The sequence below is a fragment of the Rutilus rutilus genome (genome assembly GCF_951802725.1).
Source record: "Rutilus rutilus genome assembly, chromosome: 21".
In the NCBI taxonomy this organism is placed as follows: Eukaryota; Metazoa; Chordata; class Actinopteri; order Cypriniformes; family Leuciscidae; genus Rutilus; species Rutilus rutilus.
Window position 1 is genome coordinate 344,958 of NC_140226.1, and position 22,992 is coordinate 367,949.

Consider the following 22,992-nt stretch of genomic DNA (forward strand, 5'->3'; position numbering starts at 1 on the left):
CTGGCTTTAGACAGTCTTAATTCAGTCTCCCTCAGAAGAGCTTTATGGATGGCAAACATTACCACAGTCGGACTTCTGATCTCTGAGGACCCCTATCTGCTGAAGATTCGGCTCTAAAGCTGGACATTAGATCAGTTCGACTGGTGGAGAGTTTTTGCCCTCCCGTACGAAAAAGAAGTTTATTAGTATACTTATTTTAAACTAAAAATAAGAAAGTATACTTTCAGTCTACATTTTATATACTTCTCAGAAATATACTTAAAATTACACTTAAGTGTTCTTGACTTATACTGAGAGAAAAATCCAAGTATATTTGGTCTGTACTTGTACTCAATTATACTTTTAAGTATATCTCGATCAAAAGATTAAGTATTCAAAGTATACTTGGCTTGTGGTTGTGTTAACTCTTTTGATCGAGTAGCCTATTAAATATACTTTTTTTTACATCGGTTTCATATACAGTCTTATGAAACTTACATTGTTTGAAAATATTGATTAGAATATTGATATAAAACAGATATGTTTCTAATTCTGCGTATCTGAATTTTTGTGTAGGCTAGTCCACTGGTAGTGTATAGAAATTTACTCTTATTCTACTTTACTCTTTCCCCACCACTGACTGAATTTTCCAGCTATCCATGTTTTCACTGTTGTACTGTAGGGGGCGCTATGACACATCTTCTAGTGCAGAATCTCCGGATCAAAACACAGGAGAAGAAGAAGCTGAAACAAGTCTTTGCCAAATGTTGACCTTAATATACAGCAGGAATTGAAAGATAATTTGGTACAACTTCCAACATGGTATATAGTCCAGAATTATTTTAAGGAACATTATCCAGAATCAGTGGTTTTATTTACAGATGGATCCAAAGATCCTGAAACAGGGTTTGCAGTATATATTCCAATGAGAGATTGTTTTATTAAGAAAAGAGTAACCAATCATTTGTCAGTATATGCAACAGACCTGTTGGCAGTATTACTGGCCCTGCGGTGGATAGAGGAGAAGAAGATAAGAAACACTGTCATTGCATCAGATCGCTACTCATCACTAGAAAGTATACGATCTGGCAGGTCATTAGTTAGGATGGATATTATCAATGAGATATTCTGTAAGATGTATAATATGAAAGTTATGGGTATTTCTACACATTTCATTTGGGTTCCTGCTCATGTTGGTGTGGAAGGAAATGAGAAGGTGGATATTCTGGCTAAACAAACTCTAAGAATAAAGCAAGTAGATTTTCAAGTCCCATTAAGTAACTAAAGTAATTAAGAACATATGCACAGTCAATATGGCAGGTATATTGGGATGATAATGAAACAGGTAGACATTTATACAATATACAAAAACAAGTTGGTGCTGGGAGGAGGGAGAGCAGGAATCGAAGAGAAGGAAGTATCATAACTCGGATGAGAATAGGTCATACTGGACTTAACAGTACACTATATAACATCGGAAAACACCCAACTGGGGAATGCATACAAGAAACAGGTGAGCATGTATTAATCCATTGTAGGAAATATAATAATGAGAGATGTCATCTTATTCAATCATTGAAGAAAGTAAAACATCATGACCTTACTTTATCAGGTCTATTAAGGGAAACAGATAGTAAGTTGTATGATGAAATTATTACATTTGTGAAAGAAAGTAAATTATATAATAGAATTTAGCGGTTTTTGTTTTGTTTTTTGTTTATTTATTCTGTTTTAATTTCCAGTAGTCTTGATTTTCTCAACTTTTTTGTTTAAAATGTTGCCTTTCCTTATGAAACTTACCGACATTCAAGTGTTGATAAAAAAGGATGCATTAAGCTAATAAAAGGTTTTTTAAATTAAAGTACAGTTAAAGGTATTTTTCAAGTAAAAAAAAAAATCTACATTTGACAGAGTAGTATACTGCAAGTGCAAAAATAATATATAAATAGTAAACTATAAGTATAATGTTATGTTTACTTAAAGAAAACTTACAAGTATACTTGCAGTTTAAACTACTAATCTAGTAGTTTACTGAGTACACTTCAGTGTATACTTTCATAAACTAAAAAATGTACTACTTGTATTAAAATAGTAAACTACTTATAAGTTCACTTGTAGTACAGATGCATTACAAATGAGAAACCTAGTTGTGTACTTACACTTACAGTACACTTAAACGTGTACTTTTATATACTAAAAGTGGGCCAATTTAGTCCCAAGCAGTATTGAAATAGTACACTTACAAGTTTACTACAAGTACACATTGACATTAGTAGACTTACTACATAAAGTATACTTAAAAATATACTTGGACATTACTTAAGTATACTTCATAAAATGACCTTGAAGTATACTTCTTTTTTGTAAGGGCAGGACTATAGGCTGGCTTTAGTCGTCTGGCGGGAGGATAAAGCGTTGTCAAAATGATTCCAGTTCGCATGGATACGCGGAGGCGATAAAAATTCTGTATTATGAGTTTTTAAGGCCAGACAAGTAGTTTGTAAAGACGGATTACACGCCTGTGCACATATATATTCAAACACGCATATCTATAGACTAAACACGTGATACGCATGTGCGCCGTCAGCGTTTCACAGATTCACGTTTTTGATTCACCGCCTGCACCAGATCCTGTTTCAAGGTGTGCGTTCTCGAGCCCCAAACACTGCCGTGTGAATGAACGGCCAGAACACATTAAAGTTTCTGTTTCCTGTGAGAACGGTGTGTGTTAGCGGCCCCTAAGTTAATAACTAATGATCTTTACAACGCAAGTGAATCAATCAAAACTTTATCTGGACAATAACTTTATTCTAGAGCCGCTGTAAAGCCTAAACACTCTCTGTTACTGTAATCTCCTGTTATCACTGTAAAGCTGCTGTGAAACACTGTATATTGTTAAAGCGCTGTATAAATGAAGGAGACTCGACTTGAGGAGGAAACCTCCGCTTTCCCAGAACCGGCTTCTTCAGCAGACACTGGGATATGGCAGGAGACGGAGGGAGGCCTGCTTTCTTTTAAGACCCCCAGTGGGACCCTTTCAGCAACACTGGGAAAACAGCTTCTCATGTACACATCTGCACTCGCTTCCCCAGGACTGCTGTGGAGAACAGGTCTGAGACCTGCCGTGAGGAGAACGGCACACCTCGACCCACAGCTGCCGGACACAGGGACACACGGGCTCATTTGATTAACTGTTTTAGGCTAAAGCCATTGTTCAGCAAGCTAGAGGAGGTGTCAGACCCTGGGGGAAGTTTGTATGCCTGTGTTTTTTATTTATGGGCCTAAATACAGCAGGAAAAAGCTAAAATGGCAATTTGTCACGAAAGGAAAACTGAAAGATGGGTTTGCAGTGTTACAGGGGTTAATAAAATCCCTATCAATATAGAGTTTAGCTGTTATAAGTTGGTTTATGACTTGGATGTTTTCAGATGTAAATGGCGCATAAAGAAATGTATTTGGAATGTTGACCCTGATGGCTGTCTTCAGATTTATGCATGAATGGAGTTTTTATGATTGTAAAGAAAAGGAAAGAAAAACAGTGAAAAAATAAAGCAAAAGCCCCTTGACGGCGTGATGTACCGCGGATGTAGAGCAGCTGAGGGGCGTTGTTAGGCTCGACGCGGAGTAAAACCCCTCAGCTGCTCTACATCCGCGGTAAATCACGCCGTTAAGGGGCTTTTGCTTTTATAAAACAGTTACTATATCAAATATTCATTTTAATATTTATTTTATTCATAAAATAAACACCAGCAACAAAAAATATGTTATAACACATTTATTCCTCCGCCAAGCAATGTAGTTCCAAAGACGTTGGCAACCATCACATATAGCAACATAGCATTACAAACGGCAGTTGCGCAGTAACACTAGTGTAAAGCGGTCACACCTGTGTGTGTGTGTGTGTGGAGTCATTTACAACGGCTTCGAACTCGGCTCAACCAATCAGAATCAAGGACCGGAACGATCCGTTTTATTACCTTTATTTATTTTAGAAAGGAGTGTTGACGTTTCTAAGATGCTTTTTCACGTCTTGAGACTTTTTTATTTTTATTTTTTATCCATTGCGCTCCTTTCAGCTGCTTTTTTTCTTTTCTTTTTTTTTTTACTAAAAATTCTATATCTTTAATGTTTTTGTAAATAAAGTGATCTTAAAGTAAAAAAAAGTCTCTCCCTCTCTCCTCTCTCCCCCCGGGATTGTCCCGGTCTCGGTTGGCAGGGTGACAGTCCTCGAGTGTGTAAACTCGTGCTATTGTCCCCGGGCCAGAAGCTGCCATGGAGACACACTAATATGACACAGGGAAATGTTTGCTGATGGCCATTCTATGGGCTTTGTCCCACTCTTTCTCTTTCATGACGACTCGATTTAAGTCTCCGAATGTTTGACTACAAACGCGAGAGTGCTCTCCGGCTCCTCCGCCTTTGTCCCGCGGGTTTGAATGAGTAATTCAGCTTTTGTGTGTCTGGATTGAGGGGGCAAACAGAGAGACAAGATTCCTGAGCGCTCGAGCCGCTTCCCATGGTTATGCGGGATCAGACTGGGATCGGGATGGGGAACAGGAGCGTGGCGCTTCACCGGCCCTTTACAAACGCATTGTGCCCGAGGGGAACCGGTGACCGTTTCTACGGAGAAACATCGCGTCTGCGGGCTATTTTCCTGAGGGATTTCCATGACAACTATTTGAGGAGGTAAAGAATCCGACACCGGGCTCTCGAGCTCATTGTGAGGAGAGTGCGGGCTCTGATTGGCTCAGGGAGCAGTGATACACCGAGTCTATAGGCATTGAGCTTCAGTGAGTGTTATTAGAGAGCGTCCCTTCACGAGCTTCTGTGCGCATTACCCGGGAACGGGAGAGCAGATGCGCGGGCCTGAGCGCGGAGGTTTGAACGCTCCGGGTAAACGCGTGCGATGGCCAACGCTGACAGCGAGGTGAAGACGCTCCTGAACTTCGTGAATCTGGCTTCGAGCGACATCAAGGCGGCGCTGGACAGATCCGCGCCCTGCAGACGCTCCGTGGACCACCGCAAATACCTGCAGAAACAGCTCAAGCGCTTCACGCACAGGCCCGCAGACCCGCGCGCGCGCGTCCGGCCGAACGCGCCGGACCCGAGCCCGAACCCCGCGGGTCACGTGCCCATGCGCTCGCGCCAGCTCCCGGCGTCCTTCTGGCAGGAACCGCGCACCCCGGGCACCCGCGCGCGTCTCCAGCACCTCCTGAGGAACAGCGCGAGCGGCCCTGCGAGCGTCAGATCTCACGCAGAGAAAAGGAAGATGATTCGCGATAATAATAATAATAATCACCCGCACGCGGAGCCGCCGAGGAGGAGCGCGCCGTGCGCGTGCGTGTGCGCGTGCTGCCCTCTTCAGTGTCACGCGCTGCACGCGGACGCGCCTCTCAGGAACAGAACAGCGGAGGCGCGCGGCTTCATCGACGGACTCCACGGTAACGCACATGTGGTGATCAAGCCGATTCCCACGAAGCCCGCGATCTCCTCCTCCATCTTCAGCGTGTTCGGCTTCATCTAGTGCTAGAGGACCACAGGACCACTACAGCACTACTACTGGACTACTACTGGACTACTAACCTTCTTCAGCTCTTCTGTTTTAACCCAGTCCTGACACGTGCTGCACATGCACAAGCAATGCTTATGATCACGCGCCTTTGAGCACTTAAGTACAGATGTAGCAGGAGTAATACACACGTGCGGTGATTATTTTATTGGCTTTTGTAAAGTTGGAACGCGAGGACATCCAGATATGATCACAGCATTGCATTAGTTTACACGCATCATCAGGAGACTTTCTGTAGAAGGAGTTTTCATTTAACAATCGCTCTCTGCTCCAGATTCACTTCCCTGAAACAGCAGGATTTCACTGTGGTGTAGAGATAGATCAGTATTTATTATGATCTTTTAGTTGAGATGTTGTTCTGTCACACTAATTAAGCCTGGTCATAATCCAGGTCTTGTGCTGAATTAGCTCATTAAAACTGGTAATCGACTGCTTTACACTGTCTGCTCATTACTGACGCACTCAAACCACACACGAGAGAAGGAGAGCCTTTTATTCTGCAATCGCCAATGTCATACTCTGTGTTTTTAGATCATCAAAATACATGAAATTGTGTATCAAACACACACAAACTTTAAAAAAATTCAAGATCATAAATTAAAATGTATAAATAGCAGCCTGAAGACAAAACACTCAATTCACAATAGAAGTAATCTCACAGCACCTGTGTTTAAATGTCCAGCAGAAAAAATGTTTCAGAATAAATTATTTGTTTCTGTGTTGTGTTGGAGCCGGTTCTGGATCTAAGGGTCTGGTTCTGGAGCTCAGGAGCCGGTTCTGGAGCTCTGGAGCCGGTTCTGGATCTCAGGAGCCGGTTCTGGAGCTTAGGTGTTGGAGCCCGGAGCCGGTTCTGGATCTCAGGAGCCGGTTCTGGATCTCAGGAGCCGGTTCTAGAGCTCTGGAGCCGGTTCTGGATCTCAGGAACCGGTTCTGGAGCTCAGGTGTTGGAGCCCGGAGCCGGTTCTGGATCTCAGGAGCCGGTTCTGGATCTCAGGAGCCGGTTCTGGAGCTCAGGGGCCGGTTCTGGAGCTCTGGAGCCGGTTCTGGATCTCAGGAGCCGGTTCTGGAGCTCAGGTGTTGGAGCCCGGAGCCGGTTCTGGATCTCAGGAACTGGTTCTGGATCTCAGGAGCCGGTTCTGGAGCTCAGGTACCGCAGCACGGGCCCCGGCAGCGGCAGCGAGTCGATGGACCTCAGTCTCCGGGTCCCCAGCTGCTCTCGGACCCTCAGCCGGCACAGGTGCATCAGGGGCCGAGGGGACGCTGCAAACACACAGATACACTCACACACTCATCATCCTCACACTGTAACTGACCTGAGTGTTAATGTGTGTATGAAAGTCTCAAAATCAACAAACACAACTGAAAATAATCATTCCTAACTGAAGTTGTCTTCTATGTACGAAACAAAGGAAAGCATGAAAGACAAACAGACTTTATATTATAAAGCCGCTGTGGTTGAACGGTTCCTCCCGATCAGGCTGATAGTGTCAGGGGAAACAGAAATAAAGCAGCATGTGTGATGTGTGTCCTTCATCTAATTTGACTGGCAAATGTGCTGCGGTTCCTGAAGCAGATCATGAAGACTCACATGTTCTGTCGCGGATGCTGGGCCACTCGGGAGCGTCGCGGAGCAGAGCCGTGGTTCTGGAGCACAGCTGAACGTTCCCCACACACTCCAGCAGCAGATCCAGGACCTCAGCAGCGGACCGGCTCCAGCGGGGCGACGAGATCCAGGAGCAGAACTGGCACACGACACACAGACACAACATTAATTAAACAACAAAACAACATTTAGAAATGTTACTGGTAGTCGCTGTATGACGAGTTTTTGGCTATAAAATGTCACAGTTTACTTTATTTTGCTCTCCTCTCCTCACTTACATAAATGAACTATAGTGTCCTGATCACACTAGTGAAACAATATCAAAAATTATATCTGGTGTCTGAATAATGTTTGGTTTGACTCTCGATTGCCTTGGCTTGATATGTTTTTATGAGTCGCATTTTCCCTACATCCAAAGAGCACCGGGATACAGATTGTTACTCCATGTGCAGCACTTTTTTGCACTCACTGTCTTCAGAATGAATCGTTACTCGCAATTATCTGTATGACAGTTAATATTCAACACCAAATTCATGATCATGGCAGGCCTGAGAATCACTGCTGCAGAGTTTCTGCTGTGAAAGCCTCATTACTCAGATCACTGCCCAGCTATCATCCCGGTTCACTGGTGTCACCTGTAGCCCGGCCTCAGAGCGGCTCCGGCCGGCGTGCTCCTCTCGCGGGGGTGTGTGTGTGTGCGGTGTGAAGCAGGGCCGGGCGTCGCAGCCGTGCTCCAGCAGACAGCGCAGGACGCTGAGGGTGTGTGTGTGTGTGAGCAGCGCGGGGAGGGCCTCCACATGGGCCCCGTGCTCCAGCAGCAGCGCTACGCTCTCCACACACCCCCGCTCCGCCGCTAGCAGCAGCACCGGCTCCGCGTCAGGATCGGCTCCGGCCCTCAGCAGCTCCGCGGCCGCCTGCGTGTTCCCGGCGGAGACGGCCCCGAGCAGAGCCGAGCCGCAGCCGGAGGAGCGCCGGATGTTCACGTCACAGCCCGAGCGGATCAGCACGCGCAGGGTGTTCAGCTGGTTGTGCTCCGCGGACAGATGGAGCGGAGAGACGCCACTCTCCCGTAACCGCACGCGGCTGCTGAGCGGCAGCAACAGGGAAACTATCCTGTGGGAAACATGAGGAACGCGCTTAATACAGCAAACAATCATTCTTTCAGTCAAGACACTATTGAAAATGCTAGTTGATGTTATCAAATTGGACTAAAACTTGCAGATTTTGATCACAACTTCCCAAATTTATAATTTTTTCCCACCTCGTTACACTTGTGTTTGCAGTCAAAAATGACCAGCCTACAAAAAACTGTGTGTAACTCTGTTTTATTGCCACATATTAGATTCAATCTTTTGATCAACTGGTTTTCTTACTCTGAAATGTTAATTGTGTAATTGAGAGATGAAAGCATGTTGATGACCCGAGATGGAGTCTGATGTGAAACTCGAGGTCAGGGACCGAATCTGTTCTGTGGGGACAGGAGTCAGTCCTAGAGCCTCCGAATAAATCTTTAGGGTGTGTGTTGGACCGATTCCTTTCCTAGAGCTCCTCCTGTCTGATTTTAGGGAAAACTCGGGTCCATCGGAGATGTCCAGTAGAGTTCTCAGGCGTGCCGAAAGAACAGCTCAGACACAGTGTGATCACCATGGGGAAATCTCACAGTAAAACTGCGAGTTGTGAAAAATATGATACACCGGTGTTTTGCTCATGATGCACCTGTTTTTGTATGTGAATAATCTTGAGCTCAGATCTACGGAGCCCCGCACATGACATGCAAGAAAAAAAGAATCGTGCGGACGATTTACTAATATGTTCCCTCGATTTATAAATTGTGTGCACAATATAGCAAATCAAGGGAACGAAATAGTAAATCGTGCGCATGATTTAGCCTACTATTCTTTTTTCGGTTCCCTGAAGAGGGAACGAGACGCTGCGTCGATTGACGCTGAGGGAACGCTGAGGGAACGCTGAGGGAACGCTGGGGGAACGCTGAGGGAACGCTGAGGGAACGCTGAGGGAACGCTGAGGGAACGCTGGGGGAAAGCTTCGCGTGATGACGTCTTGAAGCACATGTGAAATCAGTCCAGTGGTGTGGCGGAACGTCAGAGGCGGGTGACGTCACGAACCAGGACACTATAAAGCTGCCCAAAACAGAGCAGCGCTAGCTTCGTAAAGTCTGAAGTCGTCGCTGACAGGCACATTGGAGATATGGCATGGAGACGCAGCGTCTCGTTCCCTCTTCAGGGAACCGGGTTACAGTCATAAGTGAGGCGGTTCTTTTCAAGGGAACTCGCACTGCGTCAAGTGACGCTGAGCAAACGCCACCAAAGCGTGAAGTGTCTGTCCAGTGTGGAATCGTGAGGAGCAGCGCTAGGACGAGAGCACCTGGGACCCTGGTGTAGAGTCCATGTTCAAAGAGTAGAACCGCACAAATGTGTGCGGTGAGGACCACCCTGCCGCATCACAGACAATGCCTGGCGGGATCGGAGCGTCCACATAGGAAGCACATCACAGTGCTCACAGCTAGCACCCTCGAGCTCCTCACCCAAACAAGCTACACAAAACATGCGTGTCCCCACCCGTTAAATAACGCAGGCGGGGTGCACACACATCCTAAACTGCTGCTTGCTCGCCATGACTTCTGATGTTCTGCCGCACCATTGGACTGATTTCACATGTGCTTCAAGACGTTATCACGTGAAGAGTTTCCTCAGCGTCAATCGAGAACAAGCTGATCAAACGATTGAATCCAATATTTGATGATGATAATATAGCATAACAAGCGATATATAAGCAATCTTTGAGCCGGAAACACCAAAAGATGTGAAGGGTTTTGAAAGCAGAGCTGAGTGACAGTGAGCATGAGGTGTTTGTGCCAGCTGTCGAGCCATCGTCAGGCGTCACACTCAGCTGCTGTTCCCAGTCCTGTTCCTGGAGATCTGCAGAGTTCCGCAGCCGTGATCACACACACCTGGAGCAGCTGATGAAGATCAGGTGTGTGTGCCAGATCTCCAGGAGCAGGTGTGGTGTGTGATCAGACTCAAGATCTCCAGGAGCAGGTGTGGTGTGTGATCAGACTCAAGATCTCCAGGAGCAGGTGTGGTGTGTGATCAGACTCACTCCTCGTGCCCGTGCTGGCTGGCGATGTGCAGTGGCAGAAGGCCGGCACTGCAGGGTTTGTTGGCGTCGGCGTGATGCTGGAGCAGAAGCTTGACGGTTTCCCCGTGACCGTGTCTGCAGGCTTCCGTTAGAGCCGTGTTTCCATCACACGTCTGGAGGTTCACACCGGCACCTGGCAGGACAAAACACACAAGCCATCCTTTAACATCGGGAAATAAATGTCCTATGAACACAAACGATGTCCTGTTCTGGGATTTATATCTGCTGCTGTACTGGCCTGTCCTGTTATTAGTTTGTGGTTATTCTGAATCTATCATATTCATTTGTTTATTCATGTCACGGTAAAATATTAATTTTAAGAACTTCAGGCATATTCACAGATGATCAGATAGATCCTCATATCTGAAGAAATGACACTCATGACTGAGTATTTTGTGATTTAGTAAATGTTTGCAGCATACAAAATTTCTCTTTATATGAAGACCGTACAAAATACTCAAAAATAATCTTAAACTTCTTTGTCAAATTAAATATTATATGAGCAGATTATTTTTATTGGGTTTGTCATTTTTGGGATACACCAGCAAGTATTGTGAATAATTAGCCTATATTAATGTGTAATTAAGTAAGGGTTAGTTCATTTAAACATCTATGTTATTGATAAATGTACAATTACCTTACATTAAAGAAAAATACGAGTTTGATTTGTCTTATTTGTCTATTTGTCTTAAAAGAAGAGTTGGATTGACAAGTGCAATCAACATATACAGCTAAATATTGTGTTTTTAGTGTTTTTCACAATGAAAATCATTTCAGTAAATTGTCAAGATTAAGATGTTGTATGATTTTAATTGTTAAATGCAGTGGGGAAGGTCGAGGCCTCTGACAGACTGAAATCACAATTTTATAGATTTAGGGTTTAAAACTAGCTTTGTTTTAAACTTAAGTTAATTTGATGTTAGAATTTATTTTAGAATATTTCGAATAGGTCTTGCTACAGAAAACATGGAATTTGTGCTTCTAAAGTTTTTAAGAAGTCACATGACACCAAAGTCAAGCCTATTGCTTAAACTACTATTCTCATTAACATATGATTTTAAAGTCATTGGATTTTTTGAGAGAATCCAAAAGCATGAGGTTCAGTACCGTTCCGGATCAGGTACGCAAGCGCTTCTGTCCGTCCGTGTCGTGCAGCTTCGATGGCGGGTGTGACGTCGTCAGTGTTACGGGCGTCTACGGCGGCTCTGGCCTGCAGGAGCATCTGGCAGAGTGTGATGTTGTTCCGTCTCGCGGCTTCATGCAGTGCCGTCCAACCTCGCCGACAGCGCTGATTCACTGACGCTCCACACGCTAGCAGCAGCTCCACCATACCGACACACTCCTGCTCACACGCTGCACATGAGGAGAAACAAACACACACGTTTACTCCATACCGACACACTCCTGCTCACACGCTGCACATGAGGAGAAACACACACACACGTTTACTCCATACCGACACACTCCTGCTCACACGCTGCACATGAGAAACACACACACACGTTTACTCCATACCGACACACTCCAGCTCACACGCTGCACATGAGGAGAAACACACACACACGTTTACTCCATACTGACACACTCCTGCTCACACGCTGCACATGAGGAGAAACACACACACACGTTTACTCCATACCGACACACTCCAGCTCACAAGCTGCACATGAGGAGAAACACACACACACGTTTACTCCATACCAACACACTCCTGCTCGCACGCTGCACATGAGGAGAAACATACACACACGTTTACTCCATACCGACACACTCCAGCTCACACGCTGCACATGAGAATCATACACACTTTTACTCCATACCGACACACTCCTGCTCACACGCTGCACATGAGGAGAAACACACACACACGTTTACTCCATACCGACACACTCCTGCTCGCACGCTGAACATGAGGAGAAACACACACACACGTTTACTCCATACCGACACACTCCAGCTCACACGCTGCACATGAGGAGAAACACACACACACGTTTACTCCATACCGACACACTCCAGCTCACACGCTGCACATGAGGAGAAACACACACACATGTTTACTCCATACCGACACACTCCTGCTCACACGCTGCACATGAGGAGAAACACACACACACGTTTACTCCATACCGACACACTCCAGCTCACACGCTGCACATGAGAAACATACACACTTTTACTCCATACCGACACACTCCTGCTCGCACGCTGCACATGAGAAACATACACACTTTTACTCCATACCGACACACTCCTGCTCGCACGCTGCACATGAGGAGAAACACACACACACATTTACTCCATACCGACACACTCCTGCTCGCACGCTGAACATGAGGAGAAACACACACACACACACGTTTACTCCATACCGACACACTCCAGCTCACATGCTGCACATGAGAAACATACACACTTTTACTCCATACCGACACACTCCAGCTCACACGCTGCACATGAGAAACATACACACTTTTACTCCATACCGACACACTCCTGCTCGCACGCTGCACATGAGGAGAAACACACACACACGTTTACTCCATACCGACACACTCCTGCTCGCACGCTGAACATGAGGAGAAACACACACACACACGTTTACTCCATACCGACACACTCCAGCTCACACGCTGCACATGAGAAACATACACACTTTTACTCCATACCGACACACTCCTGCTCGCACGCTGCACATGAGAAACATACACACTTTTACTCCATACCGACACACTCCTGCTCGCACGCTGCACATGAGGAGAAACACACACACACGTTTACTCCATACCGACACACTCCTGCTCGCACGCTGAACATGAGGAGAAACACACACACACACGTTTACTCCATACCGACACACTCCAGCTCACACGCTGCACGAGGAGAAACACACACACACACGTTTACTCCATACCGACACACTCCTGCTCGCACGCTGAACATGAGGAGAAACACACACACACGTTTACTCCATACCGACACACTCCTGCTCATATGCTGCACATGAGGAGAAACACACACACACGTTTACTCCATACCGACACACTCCTGCTCGCACGCTGAACATGAGGAGAAACACACACACACGTTTACTCCATATCGACACACTCCTGCTCACACGCTGAACATGAGGAGAAACACACACACACGTTTACTCCATACCGACACACTCCTGCTCACACGCTGCACATGAGGAGAAACATACACACACGTTTACTCCATACCGACACACTCCTGCTCGCACGCTGCACATGAGAAACATAAACCCCTTTCACACAGAGATTCCGGAAAATACACGGATAAAGTGACCCAGGATTTGACCCGGGTTCATTTGATTTTGGTTCATTCACACTGTCAGTGATTTGCCGGAATCAGAGAGTGCGTTCACACCAGAGCATGTGAGCGGAGTGGAGCGGTGAGAATCTCCGCTCGTCGCTCACGGAACTGTTCACCCCTCCGCTCCCCCGCTCAAAGCTACATCAGGCCGCTCCGCTCATTATCGCTCAGCGCTCAACGCAGTTTGCTTCGCGCTCCACTCAAATCGCCCCCCGCTCGCTCCGAAAAAGGAAAAAAAATCTACATGTATATCACTTTTAGCTTAGACCACAGCCTTACCTCCTAAAGAACTAATGAGTAACAACAACATTTTTCAAATAGAAATGTTTTATTTCAAATTACAGCCCTATAAGAAGGAATATAGCCTACACAAAAAGTCCTGTAAATTTAAACGAATAAATGGGCCTAATAATATAAATAATAAAATTATATAAACAAAAATATACATACATTTTTTAAAAGTAAATTAACTATAAGGCCAGAATTTTGATAAGTGAACTTTTGCGCAACACGCACGATTAACATTTAAATCGACTTCCATTGTACACACAAACTGCTGTAAAATTAAACGAATAAATGGGCCTAATAATATAAATATTATTACGGACGACACAAATTAGGCTAAATAAAATGAACCATTAGGTCTACTTGAAAGAAAAAACAAATTTGTTTGAATATTACGCTCTATTTAATTTACACTTTGTTACAAGTTACCGTATTCAATTTACTAACCTTTTGTTTTCTTCCCAGCGTGTTCGAGTAGCTCACGTTCATGTTTTCGAGAAATGTGTCTTTTGAGATTCCAAAATGAATCTTTGCTGACTGAAACGATGTCTCCACATTCGTTTTCTTGTACCACATTATCATTGTTAGATAGTTTTATATTAATAGTAGCCTACACCTGTATGTATGACTTCTCATTTTCCTTTTTGAAGTAGCCTACTTTTTGAACTCCATTATTGAGCCGAGTTTTGACTGAAAATAGTCTACTGTTGATGACTGTGCAAGACAGATGGATCCTGGTTTAGGTTTGACTGAGCATGCTTCAGACTCGTGGTGTGACCGGAGCGAAATTGGAGCGGGGAAATAAGGCGACGCTCCGCCCTTTTAAAAATGCCGCTCTGCGCTCTGTCCAAGATCCGCCCGCTCCCGCTCCCCGCTCGCTCCCACTCCACTCCGCTCACATGCTCTGGTTCACACACAACCCGTAAAAATCCTGTAAAGACACGTGACATCGACGTGACATGTAATGTCTCAGCAGCGTCTTCAGTTTGCTTATGAGCTGCGATTTCTTGCAAACCAAGCTTGTGCATTTTTTTCTCTGATTCGATCATAAACTTGCGCATTACGTACCGTTTCACAGCTGGCGAACGATCCCGGCTTCAGCGTCATCACTACGACACGGCATTATTACGGCTTTTGTTCACACAGCGCGCGTTCCGGAACTTAACACGTCAATGTTACTAGGTCCCCAACCCGGCATCGATCCCGGCATCAATCCCGGGTCATGTTTGCGTTCACACAGAAGGCGTTCTGGAAATTGCCGGCAATTTCCCGGGTTCAAAGCGCTGTGTGAAAGGGGCTTTACACACACGTTTACTCCATACCGACACACTCCAGCTCACACGCTGCACATGAGGAGAAACACACACACACACGTTTACTCCATACCGACACACTCTTGCTCGCACGCTGCACATGAGGAGAAACACACACACACGTTTACTCCATACCGACACACTCCTGCTCGCACGCTGCACATGAGAAGAAACACACACACACATTTACTCCATACCGACACACTCCAGCTCACACGCTGCACATGAGGAGAAACACACACACATGTTTACTCCATACCGACACACTCTTGCTCGCACGCTGCACATGAGGAGAAACACACACACGTTTACTCCATACCGACACACTCCTGCTCGCACGCTGCACATGAGGAGAAACACACACACGTTTACTCCATACCGACACACTCCTGCTCGCACGCTGCACATGAGGAGAAACACACACACGTTTACTCCATACCGACACACTCCAGCTCACACGCTGCACATGAGGAGAAACACACACACACGTTTACTCCATACCGACACACTCTTGCTCGCACGCTGCACATGAGGAGAAACACACACACGTTTACTCCATACCGACACACTCCTGCTCGCACGCTGCACATGAGGAGAAACACACACACGTTTACTCCATACCGACACACTCCTGCTCGCACGCTGCACATGAGGAGAAACACACACACGTTTACTCCATACCGACACACTCCTGCTCGCACGCTGCACATGAGGAGAAACACACACACGTTTACTCCATACCGACACACTCCTGCTCGCACGTTGCACATGAGGAGAAACACACACACACGTTTACTCCATACCGACACACTCCTGCTCGCACGCTGCACATGAGGAGGAACACACACACACACGTTTACTCCATACCGACACACTCCTGCTCGGACGCTGCACATGAGGAGAAACACACACACACGTTTACTCCATACTGACACACTCCTGCTCACATGCTGCACATGAGGAGAAACACACACACACGTTTACTCCATACCGACACACTCCTGCTCGCACGCTGAACATGAGGAGAAACACACACACACGTTTACTCCATACCGACACACTCCTGCTCGCACACTGCACATGAGGAGAAACATACACACACGTTTACTCCATACCGACACACTCCTGATCGCGCGCTGCACATGAAGAGAAACATTCGGAAAAGGAAAGGAAGCGAGTAAAGGAAGAGAGGAAAGGAAGAGAGGAAAGGAAGCGAGTAAAGGAAGAGAGGAAAGGAAGAGAGGAAAGGAAGCGAGTAAAGGAAGCGAGTAAAGGAAGAGAGGAAAGGAAGCGAGTAAATGAAGAGAGGAAAGGAAGCGAGTAAAGGAAGAGAGGAAAGAAAGTGAGTAAAGGAAGAGAGGAAAGGAAGAGAGGAAAGGAAGCGAGTAAAGGAAGAGAGTAAAAGGAAGCGAGGAAAGGAAGAGAGGAAAGGAAGCGAGTAATGTCAATGTCAATGTCAATGTCAATGTCAAATTTATTTATTTAGCACCATTTATCCCAACCGAGGTTGTCCAATGTGCTGCACATATTGTAATAGACAATTGCACAAAACATATAAGCAATAAAAACATTGTAATAAAACAAACATTTCAATACCACTTCCTCACTAAGTATATGCTAATTCAAAAAGATGCGTTTTTAGCATAGTTTTAAAAACAGATAAGGATGATACAGAGCGAATGCACAGAGGTAAAGCATTCCATAATCTGGGGGCAGCTACTGAAAAAGCCCGGTCGCCTCTGCACCTCAGCTTTGACTTTGGGATACATAGCAATTTCTGGTTAGATGACCGGAGAGAATGAACAGGACGATACTCAGTAAGTAATTCCGAAAGATACGGAGGGGCCAGACCATTTAATGATTTAAACACCAAAAGAATAATTTTGAATAAATGAAGAGAGGAAAGGAAGCGAGTAAAGGAAGAGAGGAAAGAAAGTGAGTAAAGGAAGAGAGGAAAGGAAGAGAGGAAAGGAAACGAGTAAAGGAAGAGAGGAAAGGAAGAGAGGAAAGGAAGAGAGTAAAAGGAAGCGAGTAAAGGAAGAGAGGAAAGGAAGCGAGTAAATGAAGAGAGGAAAGGAAGAGAGGAAAGGAAGAGAGGAAAGGACGGGAGTAAAGGAAGAGAGGAAAGGAAGAGAGGAAAGGAAACGAGTAAAGGAAGAGAGGAAAGGAAGCGAGGAAAGGAAGAGAGTAAAAGGAAGCGAGTAAAGGAAGAGAGGAAAGGAAGCGAGTAAATGAAGAGAGGAAAGGAAGCGAGTAAAGGAAGAGAGGAAAGAAAGTGAGTAAAGGAAGAGAGGAAAGGAAGAGAGGAAAGGAAACGAGTAAAGGAAGAGAGGAAAGGAAGCGAGGAAAGGAAGAAAGTAAAAGGAAGCGAGTAAAGGAAGAGAGGAAAGGAAGCGAGGAAAGGAACAGAGGAAAGGAAGCGAGTAAAGGAAGAGAGGAAAGGAAGAGGGGAAAGGAAGCAAGTAAAGGAAGAGAGGAAAGGAAGAGAGGAAAGGAAGCGAGTAAAGGAAGAGAGGAAAGGAAGAGAGGAAAGGAAGCGAGTAAAGGAAGAGAGGAAAGGAAGCGAGGAAAGGAAGAGAGGAAAGGAAGCAAGGAAAGGAAGAGAGGAAAGGAAGCGAGGAAAGGAAGAGAGGAAAGGAAGAGAGGAAAGGAAGAGAGGAAAGGAAGAGAGGAAAGGAAGCGATTTCCTGTGGGAAATGACATACTGATAAAATGACCTGAATGACCCGAAAGACCTGTATGAGCTGAACGACCTCTGAACGACCTGTATGACCTGTATGACCTGAACGACCTGACTGACCTGAATGACCCAAATGAACGCACCTTTATAAAGCGGCGTCTCTTTGTTCTTGTTGCTGATATCGGGGTCGGCTCCTGCTTCCAGAAGAATCCTCACACAGTCCAGGTGTCGTCCGTGAACCGCGATCATCAGAGCCGTCTGTTCCTGAAGCGTGCGCTTGTCCACACACACGCCTCGAGCTGCACACACACACACACACACACATCATTAATCAGCACACGCATCAGGTCTGCTGTAGATGACCAATGACTAGCACAGTAAAACACAACACTAGAGCGGCTCAACCTGTTCAACAAGTGCATGGGTTTGTTTTCTGGAAATTCCTCAGAAAGGTTAGAGAGAAACAGCCTGTGGCACTTCAAGTGTGTGTGAGACAGTGATTTAGAACTCAAGTGTGTGTGAGACAGTGATTTACCTTTCAGCAGCGCTTGAACACAGAGTGTCTGTCCGCAGTGAGCGGCTTCATGCAGTGCCGTCCAGTCGTCAGCGTCACACACCGATGCTAGTGCCCTCACTTGCTGCACATCTCCTCTCCGCACCGCACAGATCAGCCTGAGAGAGAACAGATCATCACTGACTAGTCGTCACAGGGGTTTAGAGGCCGGGGCTAGTCGTCACAGGGGCTCAGAGGCCGGGGCTAGTCGTCACAGGGGTTTAGAGGCCGGGGCTAGTCGTCACAGGGGCTCAGAGACGGGGCTAGTCGTCACAGGGGATCACAGACGGGACTACTCGTCACAGGGGCTCACAGGCCAGGGCTAGTCGTCACAGGGGTTCAGAGACGGGGCTAGTCGTCACAGGGGTTTAGGGGCCGGGGCTACTCATCACAGGGGCTCAGAGGCCGGGGCTAGTCGTCACAGGGGTTTAGAGGCGGGGCTAGTCGTCACAGGGGTTCAGAGGCGGGGCTAGTCGTCACAGGGGCTCACAGACGGGACTAGTCGTCACAGGGGCTCAGAGGCCGGGGCTAGTCGTCACAGGGGCTCACAGAAGGGGCTAGTCGTCACAGGGGTTCACAGACGGGGCTAGTCGTCACAGGGGCTCAGAGGCCGGGGCTAGTCGTCACAGGGGCTCACAGACGGGGCTAGTCGTCACAGGGGATCACAGACGGGACTACTCGTCACAGGGGCTCAGAGGCGGGGCTAGTCGTCACAGGGGCTCACAGACGGGGCTAGTCGTCACAGGGGTTCACAGACGGGGCTAGTCGTCACAGGGGCTCAGAGGCCGGGGCTAGTCGTCACAGGGGCTCACAGACGGGGCTAGTCGTCACAGGGGCTCACAGGGGCTCACAGACGGGACTAGTCGTCACAGGGGCTCACAGACGGGGCTAGTCATCACAGGGGCTCACAGACGGGGCTAGTCGTCACAGGGGCTCACAGACGGGGCTGGGCTCACAGACGGGACTAGTCGTCACAGGGGCTCACAGACGGGGCTAGTCGTCACAGGGGCTCAGAGGCCGGGGCTAGTCGTCACAGGGGCTCATAGGCCGGGGCTAGTCGTCACAGGGGCTCACAGACGGGGCTAATCGTCACAGGGGCTCACAGACGGGGCTAGTCGTCACAGGGGCTCAGAGGCCGGGGCTAGTCGTCACAGGGGCTCAGAGGCCGGGGCTAGTCGTCACAGGGGCTCAGAGGCCGGGGCTAGTCGTCACAGGGGCTCACAGACGGGGCTAGTCATCACAGGGGCTCACAGACGGGGCTAGTCGTCACAGGGGCTCACAGACGGGGCTAGTCGTCACAGGGGCTCAGAGACGGGGCTAGTCGTCACAGAGACTCAGAGACGGGGCTAGTCGTCACAGGGGCTCACAGACGGGGCTAGTCATCACAGGGGCTCACAGACGGGGCTAGTCGTCACAGGGGCTCACAGACGGGGCTAGTCGTCACAGGGGCTCAGAGACGGGGCTAGTCGTCACAGGGGCTCAGAGGCCGGGGCTAGTCGTCACAGGGGCTCACAGACGGGGCTAGTCATCACAGGGGCTCACAGACGGGGCTAGTCGTCACAGGGGCTCACAGACGGGGCTAGTCGTCACAGGGGCTCAGAGACGGGGCTAGTCGTCACAGGGGCTCACAGACGGGGCTAGTCGTCACAGAGACTCAGTCTCATAAATGCTTGTTTTCTCCAGCAGTGCTTTTTAAGAAATCTCTTAAACTGAAATATTTTATTGAGTTCTGTCCTCCAGGCTAGATTTACAGTATAATCCTATTTTTGTAATATCTACGAAATAAAATAAACGCACACAGACATCCATCCACTATACAATTAAGGCAACTTTTGTCTTAGCATGTTTCATTAAATATATTTCCTAGTCGTTTTACTGTTCACATGTGGCCATAAACCCGTAATATGGATTTGAGTGGCAGGTTCCAGTGTGACAGCTTACCCCGTGCACAGATTACTCTACAGCGGTCTCGATGCGAATGTGTCTAAAGAGACATTTAAAACTCAACACATACTGAGAAACACTGAGTGTGACAACTAGCCCCGTCTCCAGAAGATCAACACAGAACACGGAGAGATTTGAGCTGTCACAAAACACCCGATTTAAAGTGACAGCTGAAGGTCATGCAGGAACAAACCCGTCACACACCTGCCATATTCTGATACTATAAACTGTAAACTGAACCATTTGAGCTCGTTCTGTTGATGAATAAACTGCCACAGTAAACACACACACACACACACACACACACACACACACACACTGAAGGACTCACTCTGTCGGCTCGATGTCTCTCTCAGATGATGATGTTTTCTGTGGCGATGAATTTCGTTTTGTGTCATTTGTTCGAAATAATGAGATATATTCGGCATAAGTGAATCGTGTCATCGTGTCGTGTTATTGTCACACAGCGCGCGTGGACAGACAAAGGCGCGCGCGCGCGTGTGAGTGAGTGTGTGTGTGTGTGTGTGTGTGTGTGTGTGTTCAGCGCTCAGCTGTTCGTTCACTGGGTTAATTTTAGTTCGTCTTGACACGTGAGGACTGGAGTTTACCTTATTTGTCTGTCCACTCCACCAGCTCAGATAATGTGATAATAGCAGCGCTTACTGTGGAATTACTGAGAAACGAGGAAAACATGTTTATTCATGTTCAGATCACATCAGGTCTTTTGTTTAGATTCCTCAGAAAAAGAAAGAGAAAGAGAAAGAGAAAGAGAAAGAGAAGAAAATACTACATAAGAACTGACACTTCTAGTTCAGATTCTGGATCTGTCATCATTCCACATTAGTGTGTGTATTCTCTGATGTCTCGTCACGCGTGTCAGATATGATGACGACAGCAGTAGTGTTACTGCACATGTCAGCCTTTTTGTTTGTTACATATTTAGGCAAACCGGTTTTCTGCTTATATGCAAATGTATTAGTGAGGAAATGGTAAAGAAACTATGGACTGTGTGTTTAAAATCATGCAGTGTGTTCACATGTGTGACTCCTCATCATGTGTGATGTTCAGATCTGCTCTGATGCCTTTTATGGACACGATCCTCAGTTCAGCTTCACACACACACACACACACACACACACACACACACACACACACACACACACACACACGCACGCACACACGCACGCACGCACGCACGCACACACACACACACACACACACACACACACACATATACACACACAATCCTCAGTTCAGCTTCACTTCCACTCGAGACATTTATCATCACTGTCACTGATCACATTCACACTACACAATGTTGTACATTAATGATACATGTGAGGTTTCTAAAGTATTAAAACTGATATTATTTGCGGATTGTTCTGGTGCCAATCTGAAACAACTTTTGGATACAATGGAAAAAGAAATGGCACTGCTAAAAAAATGGTTTGATTTGAATAAATTAACATTAAATATAAGTAAAACAAAATATATTATATTTGGTAATCGTTTATCGAATATAATAAGTAAATTAATGATTAATGAAGCTGAAATAGAAAGGGTGTCAGCTATTACATTTCTTGGAGTAATTATAGACAATAAATTAAACTGGAAGCCCCATATACTGTATCTTATACTAAGAACAAGATTTCAACGTCAATTGCAATATTATATAAAGTTAAAGATTTCTTAAATGAAAAATTATTATATACTTTGTATTGTTCCCTTGTGCTTCCATACATCACTTATTGTGTGGAAGTATGGGGAAATACATATAAAACAAACACCAATTCAATATTTATGCTTCAAAAGAGAGCCATACGAATAGTAAAGAAAACCACCTATAGGGAGCCAACAAACGCCCTTTTTATTGAACTAAAGGCTCTAAAGTTTAAAGAATTAGTAGAACTAAAAACATTACAGATCATGTACAGAGTAGCCAGAAAGCGTCCAGGGTTGTTCACAGAAGGAGAACGCCAACATGACTTAGGGGAACTTGTGTAGTCAAAAAGAACCAAGTAAGGACTAATGCAAAATACCATTGTATTTCAATTAAAGGTGTAAATCTATGGAATAGCGGTCATGAGGAACTAAACAAATGTGGGACACTTAATAAGTTAAAGAAACTATTTAAGAATAATGCACTGAAACTATATGAGACCATTTAAAGAATTATAAATGAACAAGCTGCTTTTGTTGTATTTGGATTGTGCAACCGTATTGCATAGGAAATACTAATGTTTTTGTATTCTGTTTATATTTGTTTGTCAACATTATAATGATGTAAGACAATAATTATTTTTATTAAAATATGAGATGTTTTAAAAAGGTAGGCATTATAAGCAAGAGCTCCGCCTACACCTGTTTCAGACTGCTGTAAATATGCTGTTGTTTGTTAGCTCAACTGTGTTGTTGAAATTAAGTTGTCTGTCTGAAATAAACTAAACTAAACACACGCACACACACACACACACACGCACGCACACACACTGAAAACGACACAGCTCAGTCTAGTTTGTCACACACACTCTCTCTGAACACGTCAAAGCTCCTGAGTTGATATCAGCACAC

General features: G+C 46.0%; 2 protein-coding genes across 6 annotated transcripts; one reads left to right on the forward strand and one right to left on the reverse strand.

Moving 5' to 3' along the window:
• The first annotated feature begins 4,090 nt into the window (after positions 1-4,090).
• Positions 4,091-5,982, forward strand: LOC311281066 (protein FAM181A-like). The gene has a single exon (XM_084393708.1). The coding sequence runs from the start codon at positions 4,886-4,888 to the stop codon at positions 5,501-5,503; it is 618 nt and encodes a 205-aa protein (XP_084249834.1). The 5' UTR covers positions 4,091-4,885; the 3' UTR covers positions 5,504-5,982.
• A 43-nt stretch (positions 5,983-6,025) lies between these two features.
• On the reverse strand, positions 6,026-20,985 carry asb2b (ankyrin repeat and SOCS box containing 2b). 5 transcript variants are annotated; one of them, XR_014625763.1, is made up of 9 exons: positions 20,753-20,985; positions 18,460-18,596; positions 18,068-18,223; positions 11,418-11,663; positions 10,272-10,443; positions 7,787-8,264; positions 7,137-7,290; positions 6,527-6,808; positions 6,026-6,446 (listed from the first exon to the last, which is right to left on the reverse strand). XR_014625763.1 is itself a non-coding variant. In XM_084393707.1 (9 exons), exons 1-8 carry the CDS (start codon positions 20,863-20,865, stop codon positions 6,672-6,674), a joined length of 1,593 nt encoding a protein of 530 aa, XP_084249833.1. In that variant the 5' UTR covers positions 20,866-20,959; the 3' UTR covers positions 6,028-6,511; positions 6,660-6,671. The 5 variants fall into 5 exon arrangements, 1 of the variants encoding a protein (XP_084249833.1); XR_014625764.1 differs by having other exon boundaries at positions 6,028-6,446; positions 6,547-6,808; positions 20,753-20,959; XR_014625765.1 differs by having other exon boundaries at positions 6,028-6,446; positions 6,507-6,808; positions 20,753-20,959.
• Positions 20,986-22,992: the final 2,007 nt, after the last annotated feature.